Source organism: Oncorhynchus masou, chromosome 3 (assembly GCF_036934945.1).
Source record: "Oncorhynchus masou masou isolate Uvic2021 chromosome 3, UVic_Omas_1.1, whole genome shotgun sequence".
NCBI lineage: Eukaryota > Metazoa > Chordata > Actinopteri > Salmoniformes > Salmonidae > Oncorhynchus > Oncorhynchus masou.
The window spans coordinates 28,437,639-28,458,342 of NC_088214.1; the positions used below are offsets into that span (position 1 = coordinate 28,437,639).

General features: G+C 38.3%; 1 protein-coding gene across 2 annotated transcripts in view; it reads right to left on the bottom strand.

Moving 5' to 3' along the window:
* The window catches only part of LOC135514048 (beta-1,4-galactosyltransferase 2-like), a 161,184-nt gene that overhangs the window by 687 nt on the left and 139,793 nt on the right, over positions 1-20,704 (bottom strand). Inside the window, exon 7 of one of the 2 annotated variants that reach the window (XM_064937220.1) lies at positions 12,767-16,368. The exons of the other annotated variant lie outside the window; for it this stretch is intronic. Coding sequence (XP_064793292.1) covers positions 16,218-16,368 — 151 coding nt within the window. The 3' untranslated portion in view covers positions 12,767-16,217. Of the gene's footprint in view, positions 1-12,766; positions 16,369-20,704 lie in introns of those variants that run through there. 2 annotated transcript variants of the gene reach the window in all.

Genomic DNA, 20,704 nt, shown 5'->3' on the forward strand with positions numbered 1-20,704 from the left:
TTTGCTACTGCACTTGAAGAAACTTTAAAAGTTCTTGAAATTTTAGACTGACTGACCTTCATGTCTTACATAATATGGACTTGGTCGAGTGCCCTGTCTCAATAAATGACAAATAACATCTTGGGAGGTATTTTCTGTCCAACTGCTCATGTCTAACAGTGATATAATATCTGCCAGTGGCAGTCTAAAGAACACTGGTAGGACTATGTCTGTGGTTGCAACCCAAATTACACCCTATTCCCCTATGGCCTCTGGTCAAACGTAGTGCACTATAAAAGGAATAGGGTGCCATTTGGGACACTGTCCTCTGTCTCTGACAGCCTGTGTTCTGTTCTGTGTGATTGGCAGCCAAGTGAGTGCGAGCAGTGTACCTGTGACAGTGATGGCATCGCCCGCTGCCTAGTGGCACACTGTGCTTCCCCCCCCGCCCTGCGTCAACCCTGTCAACAGCAATGGGAAGTGCTGCCCTGAATACCCAGAGGGTGAGTGAACTGACCTCGTGGTTATTACATAGAACCTGTGAACGGATGACAATTTTTTTGAAAGATGTCCCGGAGAGACAGAGAAGTGGGTAATCTCCTGTGGATGATATAGAACATTTTATTTTTATTTGACCTTTATTTAACTAGGCAAGTCAGTTAAGAACCAATTCTAATTTTCATTAAGGGAAATAGGGAAAGAAGGAACATGTCTAAGTATGTTTCACCTAAGTAGCAGCTAGCATATCCATCAGTGTCAATATTACCTAGCTACAATCATGATTCCTAAATAATAATTAGCAAAACTCACTCAAATAGCACCTCTTTTTCTCCACACACGCTTACAGTAAGTGGCTGTGTGATATCACAGGTCATCAAATTCTTTATTGACAAGGAAGCATTCTATTTGAATCTACTCTGGGCAAAGGGAGATGAGAGAGGGCTAGATACAGGGAAGATGATGTTCACATTCCTCACATTGTCTATTCTCTGTGCAGAAACAGTTGTTCATAATTGACTTCTTATTGTGATTGATGCATGCCGTTAGTTTTGTCACATTACTGTTGTCAGCACCACAAGCAGCAATATACTGTATGAATGTGATCATTTATCCAAACAAATAGAAGTAGTGGGGGAAGAATAACTATATCAGCATGAAATAATGCTCTTCACACACCGTTACCAATGACCGATCCACTCTCTCCTATTCTACCTGAGACACACAATAGCTATTTAAAAGGCAGTTTATTGAGTTGGAAAATAGCCATTTGAAGATGCATTCATGGTTTGATTTTAGGTGGTCTATGACTGCACAATTAAGTATACATAGTTTTTTAAATTACAGTCATTCAGAGTTAATCAAGTCTTATTGTCTGTAAGTTCAACTTCCACTGAAAATACCCTCTCCTCTTTACGGTAGAGGTGACAGTTATATCCTCATGGAAAGAGAAGTGCAATGCAAAATATCACTACCAAATGGCAAGTTAAGAGAAATGATTTTGTGTTTCCCCAGGGCCCTCCTGCTATGTGGATTTGACCCGCAGCCAGGTGATCCCAGGGGGGGAACCTGTATGGGTGGACTCACCTGTCACGACTCCGGTGACGCTGGCTACTGGGAGGGCAACCGCTGAAGGTTACTTAGGTGGTTATCAGCAGGACTTGGAAGAGGAAGAGACACTAACTGTAGCATGTAGTACCAATGTGGATCTATTTGCGTTCTCTTGTCTAAACCTAAACCTATTCCAAATGACTATCAATGAAGGAACTTGTGAAGTGGCAGTTCACTCTCAAATCAAAGTTTGTTCAGGCTTAAAAAGCGGTCTAATGTCAAGATGAGTTAACGTCCCACACGATCTTCTGTCGATACGTAAAACCTATGCATGCATTACTGTAAGTCGCTTTGGATAAAAGCGCCTGCTAAATATTATATATATATTATGTTATAAGCTCCAACTATAAGCCTCCATCCCAAATGAATGGGAAACAATGGCACTATCTATTTTTTGGGAGATAGAGGCAGATAGCTGGATCTACACAACAGATGGTTTGGGACCATCTCATGATTCTCATCTTGATATTAGACCACTTTTAAGATCTGAAAACACATCTGATTAACTTAGATTTGGGAGTGAACTATCTTTTGAACATTCCTTGCCGAAAACATTTCCTAATGTAGTTGGAGGGGGCAGTTTGACCCAACTGCCTCCTTAAACTACATGTATACTGTAAACAAGGATTAAGCCAGTGAAGTAGTAAATGCATATTTATACGCTAGTTAGACTGTTTCGATGTCATATAGATTATAGAGACTACCCTACATTTTGAGATGTTACACTTATTGGAAGATTTTATTAATTGAGGTATAACATCTCCATTGCGTTTGAATTTGATATGAATGGAACATTATAGATGTGAAAAAATAGATTCTGAAAGCTAATGCCTAGTGTAAGAAACATTAACATTGTGTATGAATATTATGGTTTTGTAAACTATAAACAGCTCACTATCAGAATGTCAGAGACCCATAATTGTATGTAACTGTGTCAATTTTGCTGGACCCCAGGAAGAGTGGCTGCTGCCTTGGCAGAACAAACATATAAATGCAAGGCCCTAAATCTGAGAGTGATCCACACCAAGGGGTGTGGATCAGAAAACCAGTCAGCATCTGGTGTGACCACCATTTGCCTCATGCAGTGCGACTCTCCTTCGCAAAGAGTTGATCAGGCTGTTGAGTGTGGCCTGTGGAATGTTGTCCCACCCCTCTTCAATGGCTGTGCGAAGTTGCTAGCTATTGGTGGGAACTGGAACACTCTGGCGTACATGTCGATCCAGAGCATCCAAAACATGCTCAATGGGTGGCATGTCTGGTGAGTATGCAGGCCATGGAAAAACTGGGACATTTTCAGCTTCCAGGAATTGTGTACAGATCCTTGCGACATGGGGCCGTGCATTATCATGCTGAAACATGAGGTGATGGCAGAGGATGAATGGCACGACAATGGGCCTCCGGATCTTGTCACGGTATCTCTGTGCATTCAGATTTCCATTGATAAAATGCAATTGAGTTCTTTGTTCATAGCTTATGCCTTTCCATACCACAACCCCACCGCCACCATGAGGCACTCTGTTCACGTTAACGTCAGCCAACCCGCTCACCCACACAATGCCATACACATGCTCTGCGGTTGTGAGGCCGGTTGGACATAATGCCAAATTCTCTAAAACGACGTTGGAGGCGGCTTATGGTAGAAAAATTAACATTAAATTATCTGGCAACAGCTCTGGTGGACATTCCTGCAGTCAGCATACCAATTGCACTCTCCCTCAAAACTTGAGACATCTGTGGTATTGTGTTGTGTGACAAAACTGCACATTTTAGATTGACCTTTTATTGTCCCCGGCACAATGTTCACCTGTGTAATGATCATGCTGTTTAATCAGCTTCTTAATATGCCACACCTGTTAGGTGGATGGATTATCTTGGGAAATGAGATATGCTCACTAACAGGGATGTTAGAAAATGTGTGCACAAAATATGAGATAAAGAATAGTTTTGTGCACATGGGACATTTCTGGGGTCTTTTCTTTCAGCTTATGAAACATGGGACCAACACTTTACATGTTGGGTTAATATTTTTGTTCAGTGTAAATACAAATACAAAACAACTTGGTATGAACATGAAAACTATACGCTGTTCACTTGCTTCCTTCACATCCATTTTGAAGGGACCATTGCATGGAAACCAAAAAAGGAGAGAAAATGTTCTTCTTCTGTATGTTTGTGTGCAGCATATTGGTCCATGCTGGCATGAATAGACTACATGGATAGACTAAATGGACAGACTACATGAATAGAGTACATGGATAGACTACATTGATAGACTACATGGATAGACTATATGGATAGACTACATGAATAGACTACATGGATAGACTAAATGGACAGACTACATGGATAGACCATATGGATAGACTACATGAATAGACAATATGGATAGATAGACTACATGGATAGATAGACTATATGGAATGACGACATGGATAGACTACATGAATAGACTACATGGAGAGACTATATGGATAGATATACTATATGGATAGATTATATGAATAAACTACATGGATAGACTATATGGATAGACTACATGTATAGACTACATGGATAGACTATTTGGATAGATAGACTATATGAATAGACTAAATGGACAGACTACATGGATAGATAGACTACATGGATGGACTATATGAATAAACTACATGGATAGACAACATGGATAGACTATATGGATAGATAGACTACATGGATGGACTATATGGATAGATAGACTACATGGATGGACTATGAATAGACTAAATGGACAGACTACATGGATAGATAGACTACATGGATGGACTATATGAATAGACTAAATGGACAGACTACATGGATAGACTATATGGATAGATAGACTACATGGATGGACTATATGAATAAACTACATGGATAGATATACTATATGGATAGATAGACTACATGGATAGATAGATTATATGGATAGACTATATGGATAGATAGATTATATGGATAGACGACATGGATAGATAGACTTTATGGATAGACTACATGGATAGATATACTATATGGATGGACTATATGAATAGATAGACTACATGGATAGACTATATGGATAGATATACTATATGGATGGACTATATGAATAAACTACATGGATAGACAACATGGATAGACTATATGTGTAGACTACATGGATAGATATACTATATGGATAGACTACATGGATAGACTCTATGGATAGATATACTATATGGATAGATAGACTACATGGATAGACTATATGGATAGACGATATGGATAGATAGACTATATGGAATGATGACATGGATAGACTTTCTGTATAGACTACATGGATAGACTACATGGATAGACTATATGGATAGACTATATTGATAGACTATATGGATAGACTATATGGATAGACTATATTGATAGACTATATGGATAGATAGATTACATGGATAGACTCTATGGATAGATAGATTACATGGATAGACTATATGGATAGATAGACTATATGCATAGACTACATGGATAGATAGACTGTATGGATAGACTATATGGATAGATTGACTACATGGATAGACTACATGGATAGATAGACTATATGGATAGACTACATGGATAGATAGACTATATGGAAAGTTAGACTATATGGATAGATAGACTGTATGGAAAGAGTATATGGAAAGATAGACTCTTTGGATTGACAGTATGGATAGATAAGACTACATGGATAGACTATATGGATAGATAGACAATATGGATAGATATACTATATTGATAGACTATATGGATAGATAGACTATATGAATAGACTACATGGATAGACTGCATGTATAGACTATATGGATAGACTGCATGGATAAACTACATGGATAGATAGATTATATGGATAGACTACATGGATAGAGAACATGGATAGACTATATGGATAGACTACATGGATAGACTATATGGATAGAGAACATGGATATACTATGGATGTATGGATGGATATTGTATATGGATAGATAGACTACATGGATAGATCGACTATTTGGCTAGACTATATGGATAGATAGACTACATGGATAGATAGACTATATGGATAGACTACATGTATAGACTTCATGGATAGATAGACTATATGGATAGACCATATGAATAGACTAAATGGACAGACTACATGGATAGACTACATGGATAGACTATATGGATAGACTACATGGATAGATAGACTATATGGATAGATAGACTATATGGATAGATTATATGAATAAACTACATGGATAGACTATATGGATAGACTACATGTATAGACTACATGGATAGACTATTTGGATAGATAGACTATATGAATAGACTAAATGGACAGACTACATGGATAGATGGACTACATGGATGGACTATATGAATAAACTACATGGATAGATATACTATATGGATAGATAGACTACATGGATAGATAGATTATATGGATAGACTATATGGATAGATAGATTATATGGATAGACGACATGGATAGATAGACTTTATGGATAGACTATATGGATAGATATACTATATGGATGGACTATATGAATAAACTACATGGATAGACAACATGGATAGCGTACATGGATAGAGAACATGTATAGACTACATGGATAGAGAACATGGATAGACTATATGGATAGATAGACTATATGGATGGACTATATGAATAAACTACATGGATAGACAACATGGATAGACTATATGTGTAGACTACATGGATAGATATACTATATGGATAGACTCTATGGATAGATATACTATATGGATAGATAGACTACATGGATAGACTATATGGATAGACGATATGGATAGATAGACTATATGGAATGATGACATGGATAGACTTTCTGTATAGACTACATGGATAGACTACATGGATAGACTATATGGATAGACTATATTGATAGACTATATGGATAGACTGTATGGAAAGAGTATATGGAAAGATAGACTCTTTGGATTGACAGTATGGATAGATAAGACTACATGGATAGACTATATGGATAGATAGACAATATGGATAGATATACTATATTGATAGACTATATGGATAGATAGACTATATGAATAGACTACATGGATAGACTGCATGTATAGACTATATGGATAGACTGCATGGATAAACTACATGGATAGATAGATTATATGGATAGACTACATGGATAGAGAACATGGATAGACTACATGGATAGACTATATGGATAGACTACATGGATAGACTATATGGATAGAGAACATGGATAGACTATGGATGTATGGATGGATATTGTATATGGATAGATAGACTACATGGATAGATCGACTATTTGGCTAGACTATATGGATAGATAGACTACATGGATAGATAGACTATATGGATAGACTACATGTATAGACTTCATGGATAGATAGACTATATGGATAGACCATATGAATAGACTAAATGGACAGACTACATGGATAGACTACATGGATAGACTATATGGATAGACTACATGGATAGATAGACTATATGGATAGATAGACTATATGGATAGATAGACTATATGGATAGATATACTATATGGATAGATAGACTATATGGATAGATTGACTATATGAATAGACTACATGGATAGATAGACTATATGGATAGATTGACTGTATGGATAGATAGACTATTTGGATAGATAGACTATATGGATAGACCATATGAATAGACTAAATGGACAGACTACATGGATAGACTACATGGATAGACTATATGGATAGACTACATGGATAGATAGACTATATGGATAGATAGACTATATGGATAGATAGACTATATGGATAGATATACTATATGGATAGATAGACTATATGGATAGATTGACTATATGAATAGACTACATGGATAGATAGACTATATGGATAGATTGACTGTATGGATAGAGTATATGGATAGATAGACTACATGGATAGATAGACTATATGGATAGATATACTATATGGATAGACAACATGGATAGACTACATGGATAGACTGCATGTATAGACTGCATGGAAAAACTACATGGATAGATAGATTATATGGATAGACTACATGGATAGAGAACATGGATAGACTACATGGATAGACTATATGGATAGAGAACATGGATAGAGAACATGGATAGACTACATGGATAGACTATATGGATAGAGAACATGGATAGACTATATGGATAGAGAGACTATATGGATAGAGAGACTGATAGATAGATAGATTATATGGATAGACGACCTGGATAGATAGACTATGGATAGACTATATGGATAGATAGACTACATGGATAGACTACATGGATAGATAGACTATATGGATAGACTACATGGATAGACTATATGGATAGATAGATTATATGGATAGATATACTATATTGATAGACTGTGTGGATAGACTACATGGATAGACTATATTGATAGACAATATGGATAGACTATATGAATAGACTACATGGATAGATAGACTATATGGATAGATTGACTGTATGGATAGAGTATATGGATAGATATACTATATGGATAGATATACTATAGGGATAGATAGACTACATGGATAGATAGACTATATGGATAGACTACATGTATAGACTTCATGGATAGACTATTTGGATAGATAGACTATATGGATAGACTATATGAATAGACTAAATGGACAGACTACATGGATAGACTACATGGATAGACTACATGGATAGACTATATGGATAGACTACATGGATAGATAGACTATATGGATAGATAGACTATATGGATAGATATACTATATGGATAGATAGACTATATGGATAGATAGACTATATGAATAGACTACATGGATAGATAGACTATATGGATAGATTGACTGTATGGATATAGTATATGGATAGATAGACTACATGGATAGATAGACTATATGGATAGATATACTATATGGATAGACTATATGGATAGACTACATGGATAGACTGCATGTATAGACTATATGGATAGTCTACATGGATAGACTACATGGATAGACTACATGGATAGATAGATTATATGGATAGACTACATGGATAGAGAACATGAATAGACTACATGGATAGACTACATGGATAGACTATATGGATAGACTATATGGATAGAGAACATTGATAGACTATATGGATAGAGAGACTATATGGATAGAGAGACTGATAGATAGATAGATTATATGGATAGACAACCTGGATAGATAGACTATTTGGATAGATAGACTTTGTGGATAGACTGCATGGATAGATAGACTATGGATAGACTATATGGATAGACTATATGGATAGATAGACTACATGGATAGACTACATGGATAGATAGACTATATGGATAGACTACATGGATAGACTATATGGATAGATAGATTATATGGATAGATATACTATATTGATAGACTGTATGGATAGACTACATGGATAGACTATATGGGTAGACTACATGGATAGACTATATTGATAGACAATATGGATTGATAGACTATATGAATAGACTACGTGGATATATAGACTATATGGATAGATTGACTGTATGGATAGAGTATATGGATAGATAGACTATATGGATAGATATACTATATGGATAGATAGACTACATGGATAGATAGACTATATGGATAGACTACATGTATAGACTACATGGATAGACTATTTGGATAGATAGACTATATGGATAGACTAGATGAATAGACTAAATGGACAGACTACATGGATAGACTATATGGATAGATAGACTCATTGGATAGACAGTATGGATAGATAGACTATATGGATAGATAGACTATATGGATAGATAGACTGTATGAATAGAGTATATGGATAGATAGACTACATGGATAGATAGACTATATGGATAGATATACTATATGGATAGACTACATGGATAGACCATATGGATAGACTACATGGATAGACTACATGTATAGACTATATGGATAGACTACATGGATAGACTACATGGATAGATAGATTATATGGATAGACTACATGGATAGAAAACATGGATAGACTACATGGATAGACTTCATGGATAGACTATATGGATAGACTATATGGATAGAGAACATGGATAGAGTCCATGGATAGACTACATGGACAGACTATATTGATAGACTATATGGATAGACTATATGGATAGATAGACTATATGGATAGATAGACTATATGGATAGACTATATGGATTGACTTCATGGATAGATAGACTATATGGATAGACTACATGGATAGACTATATGGATAGACTACATGGATAGACGACATGGATATATAGACTACATGTATAGACTACATGTATAGACTATATGTATAGACCTCATGGATAGATAGACTACATGGATAGATAGACTATATGGATAAACTGTATGGATAGACTACATTGATAGACTACATGGATAGACTACATGAATAGACTACATGGATAGACTATATGGATAAATTATATGGATAGACAACATGGATAGACTATATTGATAGACAATATGGATAGATAGACTATATGAATTGATAGACTCTTTGGATAGACTGTATGGATAGATAGACTACATGGATAGACTATATGGATAGATAGACTGTATGGATAGATAGACTATATGGATAGACTATATGGATAGACTATATGGATAGACTTCATGGATAGACTTTCTGTATACACTCCATGGATAGACCTCATGGATAGATAGACTTTATGGATAGATAGACAATATGGATAGATAGACTATATGAATAGATTAAATGGACAGACCACATGGATAGACTACATGGATAGATAGACTGTATGGATAGAATATATGGATAGATCGACTGTATGGATAGATATACTGTATGGATAGACTATATGGATAGATAGACTGTATGGATAGACTATATGGATAGACTACATGGATAGACTATATGGATAGACTACATGGATAGACTATATGGATAGACTACATGGATAGATAGACTGTATGGATAGAATATATGGATAGATCGACTGTATGGATAGATATACTGTATGGATAGACTATATGGATAGATAGACTGTATGGATAGATAGACTGTATGGATAGAATATATGGATAGATCGACTGTATGGATAGATATACTGTATGGATAGACTATATGGATAGATATACTGTATGGATAGACTATATGGATAGATCGACTGTATGGATAGACTATATGGATAGATAGACTATATGGATAGATCGACTGTATGGATAGATATACTGTATGGATAGACTATATGGATAGATAGACTGTATGGATAGACTATATGGATAGACTATATGGATAGACTACATGGATAGATCGACTGTATGGATAGACTACATGGATAGACTATATGGATAGACTTTATGGATAGACTACATGGATAGACTATATGGATAGACTACATGGATAGACTTTATGGATAGACTACATGGATAGACTATATGGATAGACTATATGGATAGATAGACTATATGGATAGACTACATGGATAGACTATATGGATAGATAGACTATATGGATAGACTACATGGATAGATCGACTGTATGGATAGACTATATGGATAGACTATATGGATAGACTACATGGATAGATCGACTGTATGGATAGACTACATGGATAGACTATATGGATAGACTATATGGATAGACTACATGGATAGACTATATGGATAGACTATATGGATAGATAGACTGTATGGATAGACTACATGGATAGACTATATGGATAGACTACATGGATAGACTATATGGATAGATAGACTGTATGGATAGACTATATGGATAGACTACATGGATAGACTATATGGATAGACTACATGGATAGACTATATGGATAGACTACATGGATAGACTACATGGATAGACTATATGGATAGATAGACTGTATGGATAGACTATATGGATAGACTACATGGATAGACTATATGGATAGATATACTGTATGGATAGACTACATGGATAGACTATATGGATAGATATACTATATGGATAGATAGACTATGTGGATAGATAGACTATATGGATAGATCGACTGTATGGATAGATATACTGTATGGATAGACTATATGGATAGAGTATATGGATAGATCGACTGTATGGATAGATCGACTTTATGCCAACATCCAAGCCTTGTCATTTCAGGACTGGCTCTGATTACACCTCTCCAGTCGACTCTCCTAATGTCTCTTGATTATGTTATTGTATTGTTGTACATAGTTTATCTTTTATCCATGCCTTTTGTAACTCCCTCCATCTTTCATTAAAAACCCAATGTAAACTTACAGTAAGTGAAAATAAAGTGTCCTTGTATGTCCATTAACTATACTGTCTACATTGTGTTGCTATTGTTGTGTAGAAGGAAGTTTATTATACACGGGATGTCTTGTCAGTTAGGGGATGCCAGTGGTTCATTGTCCTATTTCCCCAAATCCCTGTTGTTGACAGTTTGGGGACAGTGCTGGCATCTCAACAATAACTGTTTGGTTTTCTGTTTAACCAAGGTGGTGTGGATTTCTCTCTGAGACAGTATGAACATAGTTCTAACACAACCTAGAAATGATCCTTTCTTTGTAATGCATCCACTGATGGGAGCGGGGCTTGGTCCATACTGCTATTAGTAAATATTATATTGTTGATGATAATTCCAAAAATGTGCACCACATTATTAGAATTTGGCTAACGCAAACAATTTGTAACCTCAGTATAGCCTCCCCTTAGAGGAGCAAAGTAGTTTTAGTGTTTCAATTTTTGCCGCAATGCAGTGTGATGGTGTTTCTTAATCTCCCTCTAACAATAACACTTACTCGTCGAAAGAACAGCTCAACATTTATAATTACTGATTTATAAAAAACTCAAATACCATTTTTTTTTACCTCTACCAATTCCACTTTGTCTTTAAAAGCAGAAGGAGTTCTTTCTTCAGTCTCAGCACATTTTCTATTTTCTATTACGCCCCAAAGACAGAGTGAATGAGAAATGTTTCAGAAGTTTCTTTGAATGCCATGGCAACAGGAAACAATGGAGGGAAAAAACTATTATCAGCCCCATTGTCAGGGCCGTGGACAGATCCATCCCAATGGCACTACTATTCCCTACTTAGTGCACTACTTTTGCCTGAAGCCCTATGGGCCCTGGTCAAAAGGGGCACTGGACAAAAGTGCACTATAAAGGGAATATGTTGCAATTTGGGATGCAACTGACAACATGCATGTGAAATCTATTTTCTCATCTGGCAAGGAAAAACAAACCAATCACATAAGTGTATCTCATTTACCATCAGATTTATTGATTGTATAGAAAAAGTAGGTTTGATATGACATTATGCATTCTATATAAGATATAACATTTTCAACATTCAATGTACAAAACCTAGATAGATACAGTAAATCTTTAAAAATGCACTCAGGCTTGAAGACCTGAGGCAGTCAGTAGTTGATGTTGTTCTCCAATGACCCTCATCCTATCTTGTTCCTGTTTCAGTTACCCACCACTTCCTTTAAACAACGGCTCTGACAATTATGGAAAAGATTGCTCAGTGAGCAGTAGGTCGAAACGTATAAGAAGGAGGAAGCTGTGCAATGTCTGCCAACAGGAGATGGATGAAGAGAGAGCTTCAGACACACTCCAAAGGCTGGATAGTACATTAGCATTCCACCTGTCAGCTTTTCCTACTCAAGGCTGCATCAAAAACATGGTCAACGAAAAAAAGCTGATGCTCCGCAATTATACATTAGCAGGACAAACTGAAGATAATAATAGTTGACTGCGGGGAGGGTGGGAGCAAAGGGATGCAGCCAAAATAACACCCTAATGCCTACATAGTGCACTACTTTTGACCAGGGCCATTAGGGGCCCCCCGTAGTGCACTATGTGGGGAATGGGGTGCCATTTGGGACGCAGACGAAGAGTGGTGCTTTAGCACTGATTCATAGCTGGCGAGTTGTGAAAGAGAGAGATGGTCCTGGGAAGGATGTCTCGAAGCTTATGCTGAATGGTCCCCCTGTCAATACGCATCATATCAAATCTATTTTATACAGTACCTACAATGTTATACCACAGTCACTAGTGGGGCAGAATACAGCCTATAGGCCAAACAAGATCATATCATGGATATACCAATATGATTCAAGATTAGATTGATATAATAGAACCAATAGGATTTATTATTCCTGTTGTAGCCTACTTGGTTCATGATCTCCATATAGATATCAAGTCAACAGAAGAGACTGAGTTCTATTATACGTTTTCCTCTGTTCACAACACAAATGACATGATAATGCCTGTCCATGCACCTGTAATGATCGCTACTTGCTGTTGAGTGAGTCTACAAGTCTGATATGTACAGAAATCACATCCTGTAGTCTACCGTACAGTAAACTAAATATGCAACAATTTCTTGGACTGGAGTTATGATAAAAAGCCATCATTGGCAGAAAAAAAACAACAAATGATTTAATTTAATGAAACCAGTGAATACAACTTCAGTACCAAGTTTTCTCGGGTTGTGTGCTGCATCAGTAGTGAATCTGTTAAACAGATTTTAGGCAATGAGAATGCTAGCTATATGTAAAAGCTCCTTCCCAAAGTAGTATATTTAGCCTTTTGGAGAATTATTCCCTCAGCATTGAACATAAAAGCAGAAGCTGGGCAACCTGATGAATCATACTTTACTGGGACCATAGGCAGGAATATGTGAAATTCTAAATCCTGTGGCCCACAGTCATCAGAGAGCAGTGCACACACAGTACATCCATTTGACAGTTACATTGAAATAGAGTAGTGTAAAAGGACACCAGTCTCCAGTGTTGAATGGTGGAGTAGAGTATTCACTTTGCAAGGTGCTCTCTTTTCCAAGGGCACAGCAACTGTAGTAACGAACTGAAAAATGAAAAAGCCGAATGAGAGAGAGAGAGGAGAGAAAAGGGAGAGAGCGAGAGAGAGGATTGTTGAAATCCCCGCTGATATTTCTATAGAGGAGCACTGTGCTTCAGATACAGCTGTCTGTGTGTTCATCAGATGGCCAAGTACAGAGAAACATTGTGGTGTTCATAGACACACACGGCACGAAAAGAGAGATATGGCCTTGCCAGAGAGAGGAGTAAAAGGTAGTGGAGGTTGTTGTCGATGGAAAAAAGGGAAATCCACTCCATCTTTAAAAGACTCTTCAAAATAAACAGAGGGGAAACTGGTTGGTTGGAGCATCTATGGAAATACTCACTGAATCAAGCCTGGCCAAGAAAACCATTGATAGTACAAAAAGATTTCCACGTCACTTCACACAAAAGGAACGTCATTAAAAAAAAATCCAAAAATGCAGCATTCCTTATCATTGCCCCTCATAAAAATTCTGAAGGCATCAGTTTGGTGTTTAGGCAGTACAAAAAAAGGAGAAGAGAGTGAGAGAAGAAAAAAGCTTACTTACTTAAGACGTTAAAAGGCTTTCATACACTGGTAGTGTTAATAGTAATACGATATTAGATTTGTTCTTACTGTATGTGGGCTAGTTTTCCATTTATTCTAGGGGAATCCACCCTGAGGAAATAACTAACTTCCGTTGTGTTCTTATCACCTCAGTGCAGTGTGCTTCTGCCTCGGAATGGATGGAATGAATGCTACAATGCAAATATTCACCATACTAGACTCTCCTCATCAACATCATTCACAATTCCCACCACTAGGTTATCAATGCCTTATCATTTTATTAAATTCAAAATGAAAACTAAAAAAAAATGAGTAAAGAGTCTTGCATTTTGAGCAAGATATGATCCTCTTCTAGACCTGCCGGTATCCATTGTTAACCAGCAAAGGTTTAAACTCCCATAACGATCTACTATAACCTTTGTGAGTGAGAACACGTCAGAACACGTCTGATGATCACCTGTTAGAACCATGCCAGAAGTTCATGTTATGTTCTTTTTACTGGACCTCTCTTCTCCACAAACAGGTCAAAACCAGTTCCTTAGATAGTCATACCCATCCACTACTAGGTCTTTATTCACTGTATGTCTCTCAAACTTGTTTCCATCCACAGATAGTAACAATTCCAAAGAGAGACCGGAGTTGGTGCACAATGTCGCTCTGCTTCAGAACCATTTGTCAATGGCAGAGACATGGGAAATGGAGAAAGCCTGCGTTGGATGCAGGCACAGACAGTACACATTCATTTTGTGCCAATATAGTATGTTCTGATTGACAGATAGATTCTCACAGAGAGATCAGGGCTGCTCTTCTTGGTTCTGCTCCAGTACCTCTGAATCCCAAACCCAACCCCCAGCGTGTCAACGATCCAATGTCGATATGACTCCCCTTGAACCCTGGACATCCTCATCCCTATTGCTGTGTGTTTCATGTACAGTATGCACATTTCCAGAACAGCACTGTGGCTCCAGCCAGGAGAATGAATCTGATCTAATACATCCCCCTTCTTCATCTATTCCTGAGAGTTAGTCCCCCCAGAGTCAGCTAGTCAGCATCCCAGGTTGGAGGCCTGCCGTAACCATTGAGCTGTGAGCAGTGTTGGACTGCAACAGGTATGTATCTCCACTCAGAGTGGGCTGTGAGGGGTCTTGGCGGGCTCCTAGCCCAGGTCAGTGGGGGGTATCTGGGACTGCGTCGGGCTGAGGGAGGTGGAGGCAGAGATGGAGGCTCTCTACTGTGCATTATCGTTCTCTGCCCCATCTCCCTCCCTCTCCATGTCCAGGCCGGGTCTCTCTATCTGTCTATCCCCTGAAAGGCCGGGGCGGGGGCTTGCCGATCTCCACAGAGATGTTGGTGTAGAGAGGGTACTTCTTAAACTGGAGCATGCGGTACGTTAACGTGCTGATCCCGTCTCTCTTCATAGTGTTCTTGGTGTTCTGGATCTTATTGAATCTGGATAAGATGAAGGGAAAAGTCATTATTATTATTATAGGGAAATGTTATCATTGTAGCAAGCAGTGAAATGTTACTGTATGTTTTACTTTTTCATCATTGTGGCTAACATACTGTACAGGTTGGTTTTGCATGTTTCTTGTTATTCCCATATTGGACAATAGGTGGTGATATGGGCATGTATTGGAACTCAGAGGACACATACAGGAATCATCCATCTGTAGCAGTCATCCATTGTCCAATGCCAAGGCCGCAATGCCCAATGGTTTTCTCAGATGTCCTTTTACTGTTTGAGAAAGCCATGGATAAACTGCCTCCGTAGCTGTGTGCAGCGCATATCCAATCTTCAAAGAAAAGTGAATGGCTCAAACAAGATGTATTTTTATGTGCTTTGACATTAACCCACTACGACACAATCCAAGTCAACCCAAGAAGAACCCAGCAGCAGCAGCTAAACATAGATTTCTATAGACACAGATCTATTCAGGAATCTACATTAAAGCTAAATTACTTTTAGGCTATGTGCCCTTTAAATGACAGGGTAAAGAGTGACAGAGAGAGGGGGGGAGAGATTTATCTATAAAGAGGAGAGAAGATTAAACGCCTGACTGTGCTCTACTACTGTACTTAATCAGTCTCTCAATGAGGCCTGTGTTGGAGAGATCTGAGATATTCTCACACATTACTTAAATATGGACTGTAATAGTGGAAAACGGCATCTCTCAGAGTAAGGAGTCACACTAAAAGCTTCCCTAATTCATGTTTTGGTGCCTACTTATTTAGGCAAGGCAGCAGGCAAAAAAGCCATAACACCACCACTTAACATGAGATGATTTATGATTGGATATTTGATGATGACGCAACTCTGGAAGGAGGAAGCCTTGTATCCACTGATTTAATATGCATGAGCCCGGTGCACGGAGGTGCTAACTAATCTTTTGGACTTGAGATGAATGGTAGGCTTTCTTCTTTTGGCAAGCCTAATGTCTCATTACCATGTCTAAACCACATCTCCTACTTCCTACTGACCAGACAGAGCAGGGTGGGGCCAGTAGCAGAGCTGTAGAGGTAGTCAACATGAATCAACATCCATGTTGGTAAACAGTAAACACTGGCCGTAGCAGGAGATTAGAACCACTCTCTCCTGGATACACTGACGGATGCCCTGGAATGTGTGGAGGGTAAGATTGGTTGTCGAGCAGAATCTGCATAATTATGGTAAACAAGGCTAATTTGTTGAGCTAAGAGTAATTTTGGAGGCATAATGCTTTATCATGCGAGGACAGGTACAACATAATAATCAGAGTGCAAGGATAGAATAATTAGTTTTTTTCAGGAAATAAAACCGTTTTTAGAGACAGTGACTTAAAAAAATATATATATATTAATATTTTTTATTAGGATCCCCATTAGCTAACGCCATAACGCTAGCTAATCTTCCTGGGGTCCAACACCAATTAACAAGACATTACAAACAACCACAATCAAGACTTCACAAACATTCGACAAGTAGATAATACAGATCATTAAAAAACCTGACAGGAAACACATTTAACATTCAGTTGATGCTTTCTATTTGCTGTCCAGTCATACGGTCTATCACATTAGATGTTCTTTTATTCTTTTCTTGAAGGTGGATTTACTTTTTGCCTGAGAAATATGGATTGTAAAGAGTTCCGTTCAGCTATGGCTCGATATAAAACTGTAGATGAAGGCGATTTGTCCTTGGCTTGGGTTGTCTTAGATGCCCTGAATTTGCCTGTCTGGTTTGGTGGTTATGCGGGTTGCTAGTATGTACTAACCGGACTGAAAAATACGGTGTTTTTTTTTAAATATAACATTCAGAAGAAAATCAGACGACTGGATAGTAAATTGTTTTCAACGTGAAGCCGTAAGATATTCTGATGCATTTGGATAATATTCATGCGGTTAGAGCAATAAAGAGAATCTGGCAGCCCTGTTTTGAGCCATTTGGAGCTTTTTCATATCTTTCTATGCTGCAGATGATCATATAACTGGACAGTACTCTGTGTGATAGGACCAGGGATTGACCATATAACTGGACAGTACTCTGTGTGATAGGACCAGGGATTGACCATATAACTGGACAGTACTCTGTGTGATAGGACCAGGGATTGACCATATAACTGGACAGTACTCTGTGTGATAGGACCAGGGATTGACCATATAACTGGACAGTACTCTGTGTGATAGGACCAGGGATTGACCATATAACTGGACAGTACTCTATGTGTGATAGGACCAGGGATTGACCATATAACTGGACAGTACTCTGTGTGATAGGACCAGGGATTGTCCATATAACTGGACAGTACTCTGTGTGATAGGACCAGGGATTGACCATATAACTGGACAGTACTCTATGTGTGATAGGACCAGGGATTGACCATATAACTGGACAGTACTCTGTGTGATAGGACCAGGGATTGTCCATATAACTGGACAGTACTCTATGTGTGATAGGACCAGGGATTGACCATATAACTGGACAGTACTCTGTGTGATAGGACCAGGGATTGACCATATAACTGGACAGTACTCTGTGTGATAGGACCAGGGATTGTCCATATAACTGGACAGTACTCTATGTGTGATAGGACCAGGGATTGACCGTATAACTGGACAGTACTCTGTGTGATAGGACCAGGGATTGTCCATATAACTGGACAGTACTCTGTGTGATAGGACCAGGGATTGTCCATATAACTGGACAGTACTCTGTGTGATAGGACCAGGGATTGACCATATAACTGGACAGTACTCTGTGTGATAGGACCAGGGATTGACCATATAACTGGACAGTACTCTAAGTGTGATAGGACCAGGGATTGACCATATAACTGGACAGTACTCTATGTGTGATAGGACCAGGGATTGTCCATATAACTGGACAGTACTCTATGTGTGATAGGACCAGGGATTGACCATATAACTGGACAGTACTCTATGTGTGATAGGACCAGGGATTGACCATATAACTGGACAGTACTCTATGTGTGATAGGACCAGGGATTGACCATATAACTGGACAGTACTCTGTGTGATAGGACCAGGGATTGACCATATAACTGGACAGTACTCTATGTGTGATAGGACCAGGGATTGACCATATAACTGGACAGTACTCTATGTGTGATAGGACCAGGGATTGACCATATAACTGGACAGTACTCTGTGTGATAGGACCAGGGATTGACCATATAACTGGACAGTACTCTATGTGTGATAGGACCAGGGATTGACCATATAACTGGACAGTACTCTGTGTGATAGGACCAGGGATTGACCATATAACTGGACAGTACTCTATGTGTGATAGGACCAGGGATTGACCATATAACTGGACAGTACTCTATGTGTGATAGGACCAGGGATTGACCATATAACTGGACAGTACTCTGTGTGATAGGACCAGGGATTGACCATATAACTGGACAGTACTCTATGTGTGATAGGACCAGGGATTGACCATATAACTGGACAGTACTCTATGTGTGATAGGACCAGGGATTGTCCATATAACTGGACAGTACTCTATGTGTGATAGGACCAGGGATTGTCCATATAACTGGACAGTACTCTATGTGTGATAGGACCAGGGATTGTCCATATAACTGGACAGTACTCTATGTGTGATAGGACCAGGGATTGACCATATAACTGGACAGTACTCTATGTGTGATAGGACCAGGGATTGTCCATATAACTGGACAGTACTCTGTGTGTGATAGGACCAGGGATTGTCCATATAACTGGACAGTACTCTATGTGTGATAGGACCAGGGATTGACCATATAACTGGACAGTACTCTGTGTGATAGGACCAGGGATTGACCATATAACTGGACAGTACTCTATGTGTGATAGGACCAGGGATTGACCATATAACTGGACAGTACTCTATGTGTGATAGGACCAGGGATTGACCATATAACTGGACAGTACTCTGTGTGATAGGACCAGGGATTGACCATATAACTGGACAGTACTCTAAGTGTGATAGGACCAGGGATTGACCATATAACTGAACAGTACTCTGTGTGATAGGACCAGGGATTGACCATATAACTGGACAGTACTCTGTGTGATAGGACCAGGGATTGACCATATAACTGGACAGTACTCTATGTGTGATAGGACCAGGGATTGACCATATAACTGGACAGTACTCTGTGTGTGATAGGACCAGGGATTGACCATATAACTGGACAGTACTCTATGTGTGATAGGACCAGGGATTGACCATATAACTGGACAGTACTCTGTGTGATAGGACCAGGGATTGACCATATAACTGGACAGTACTCTGTGTGAT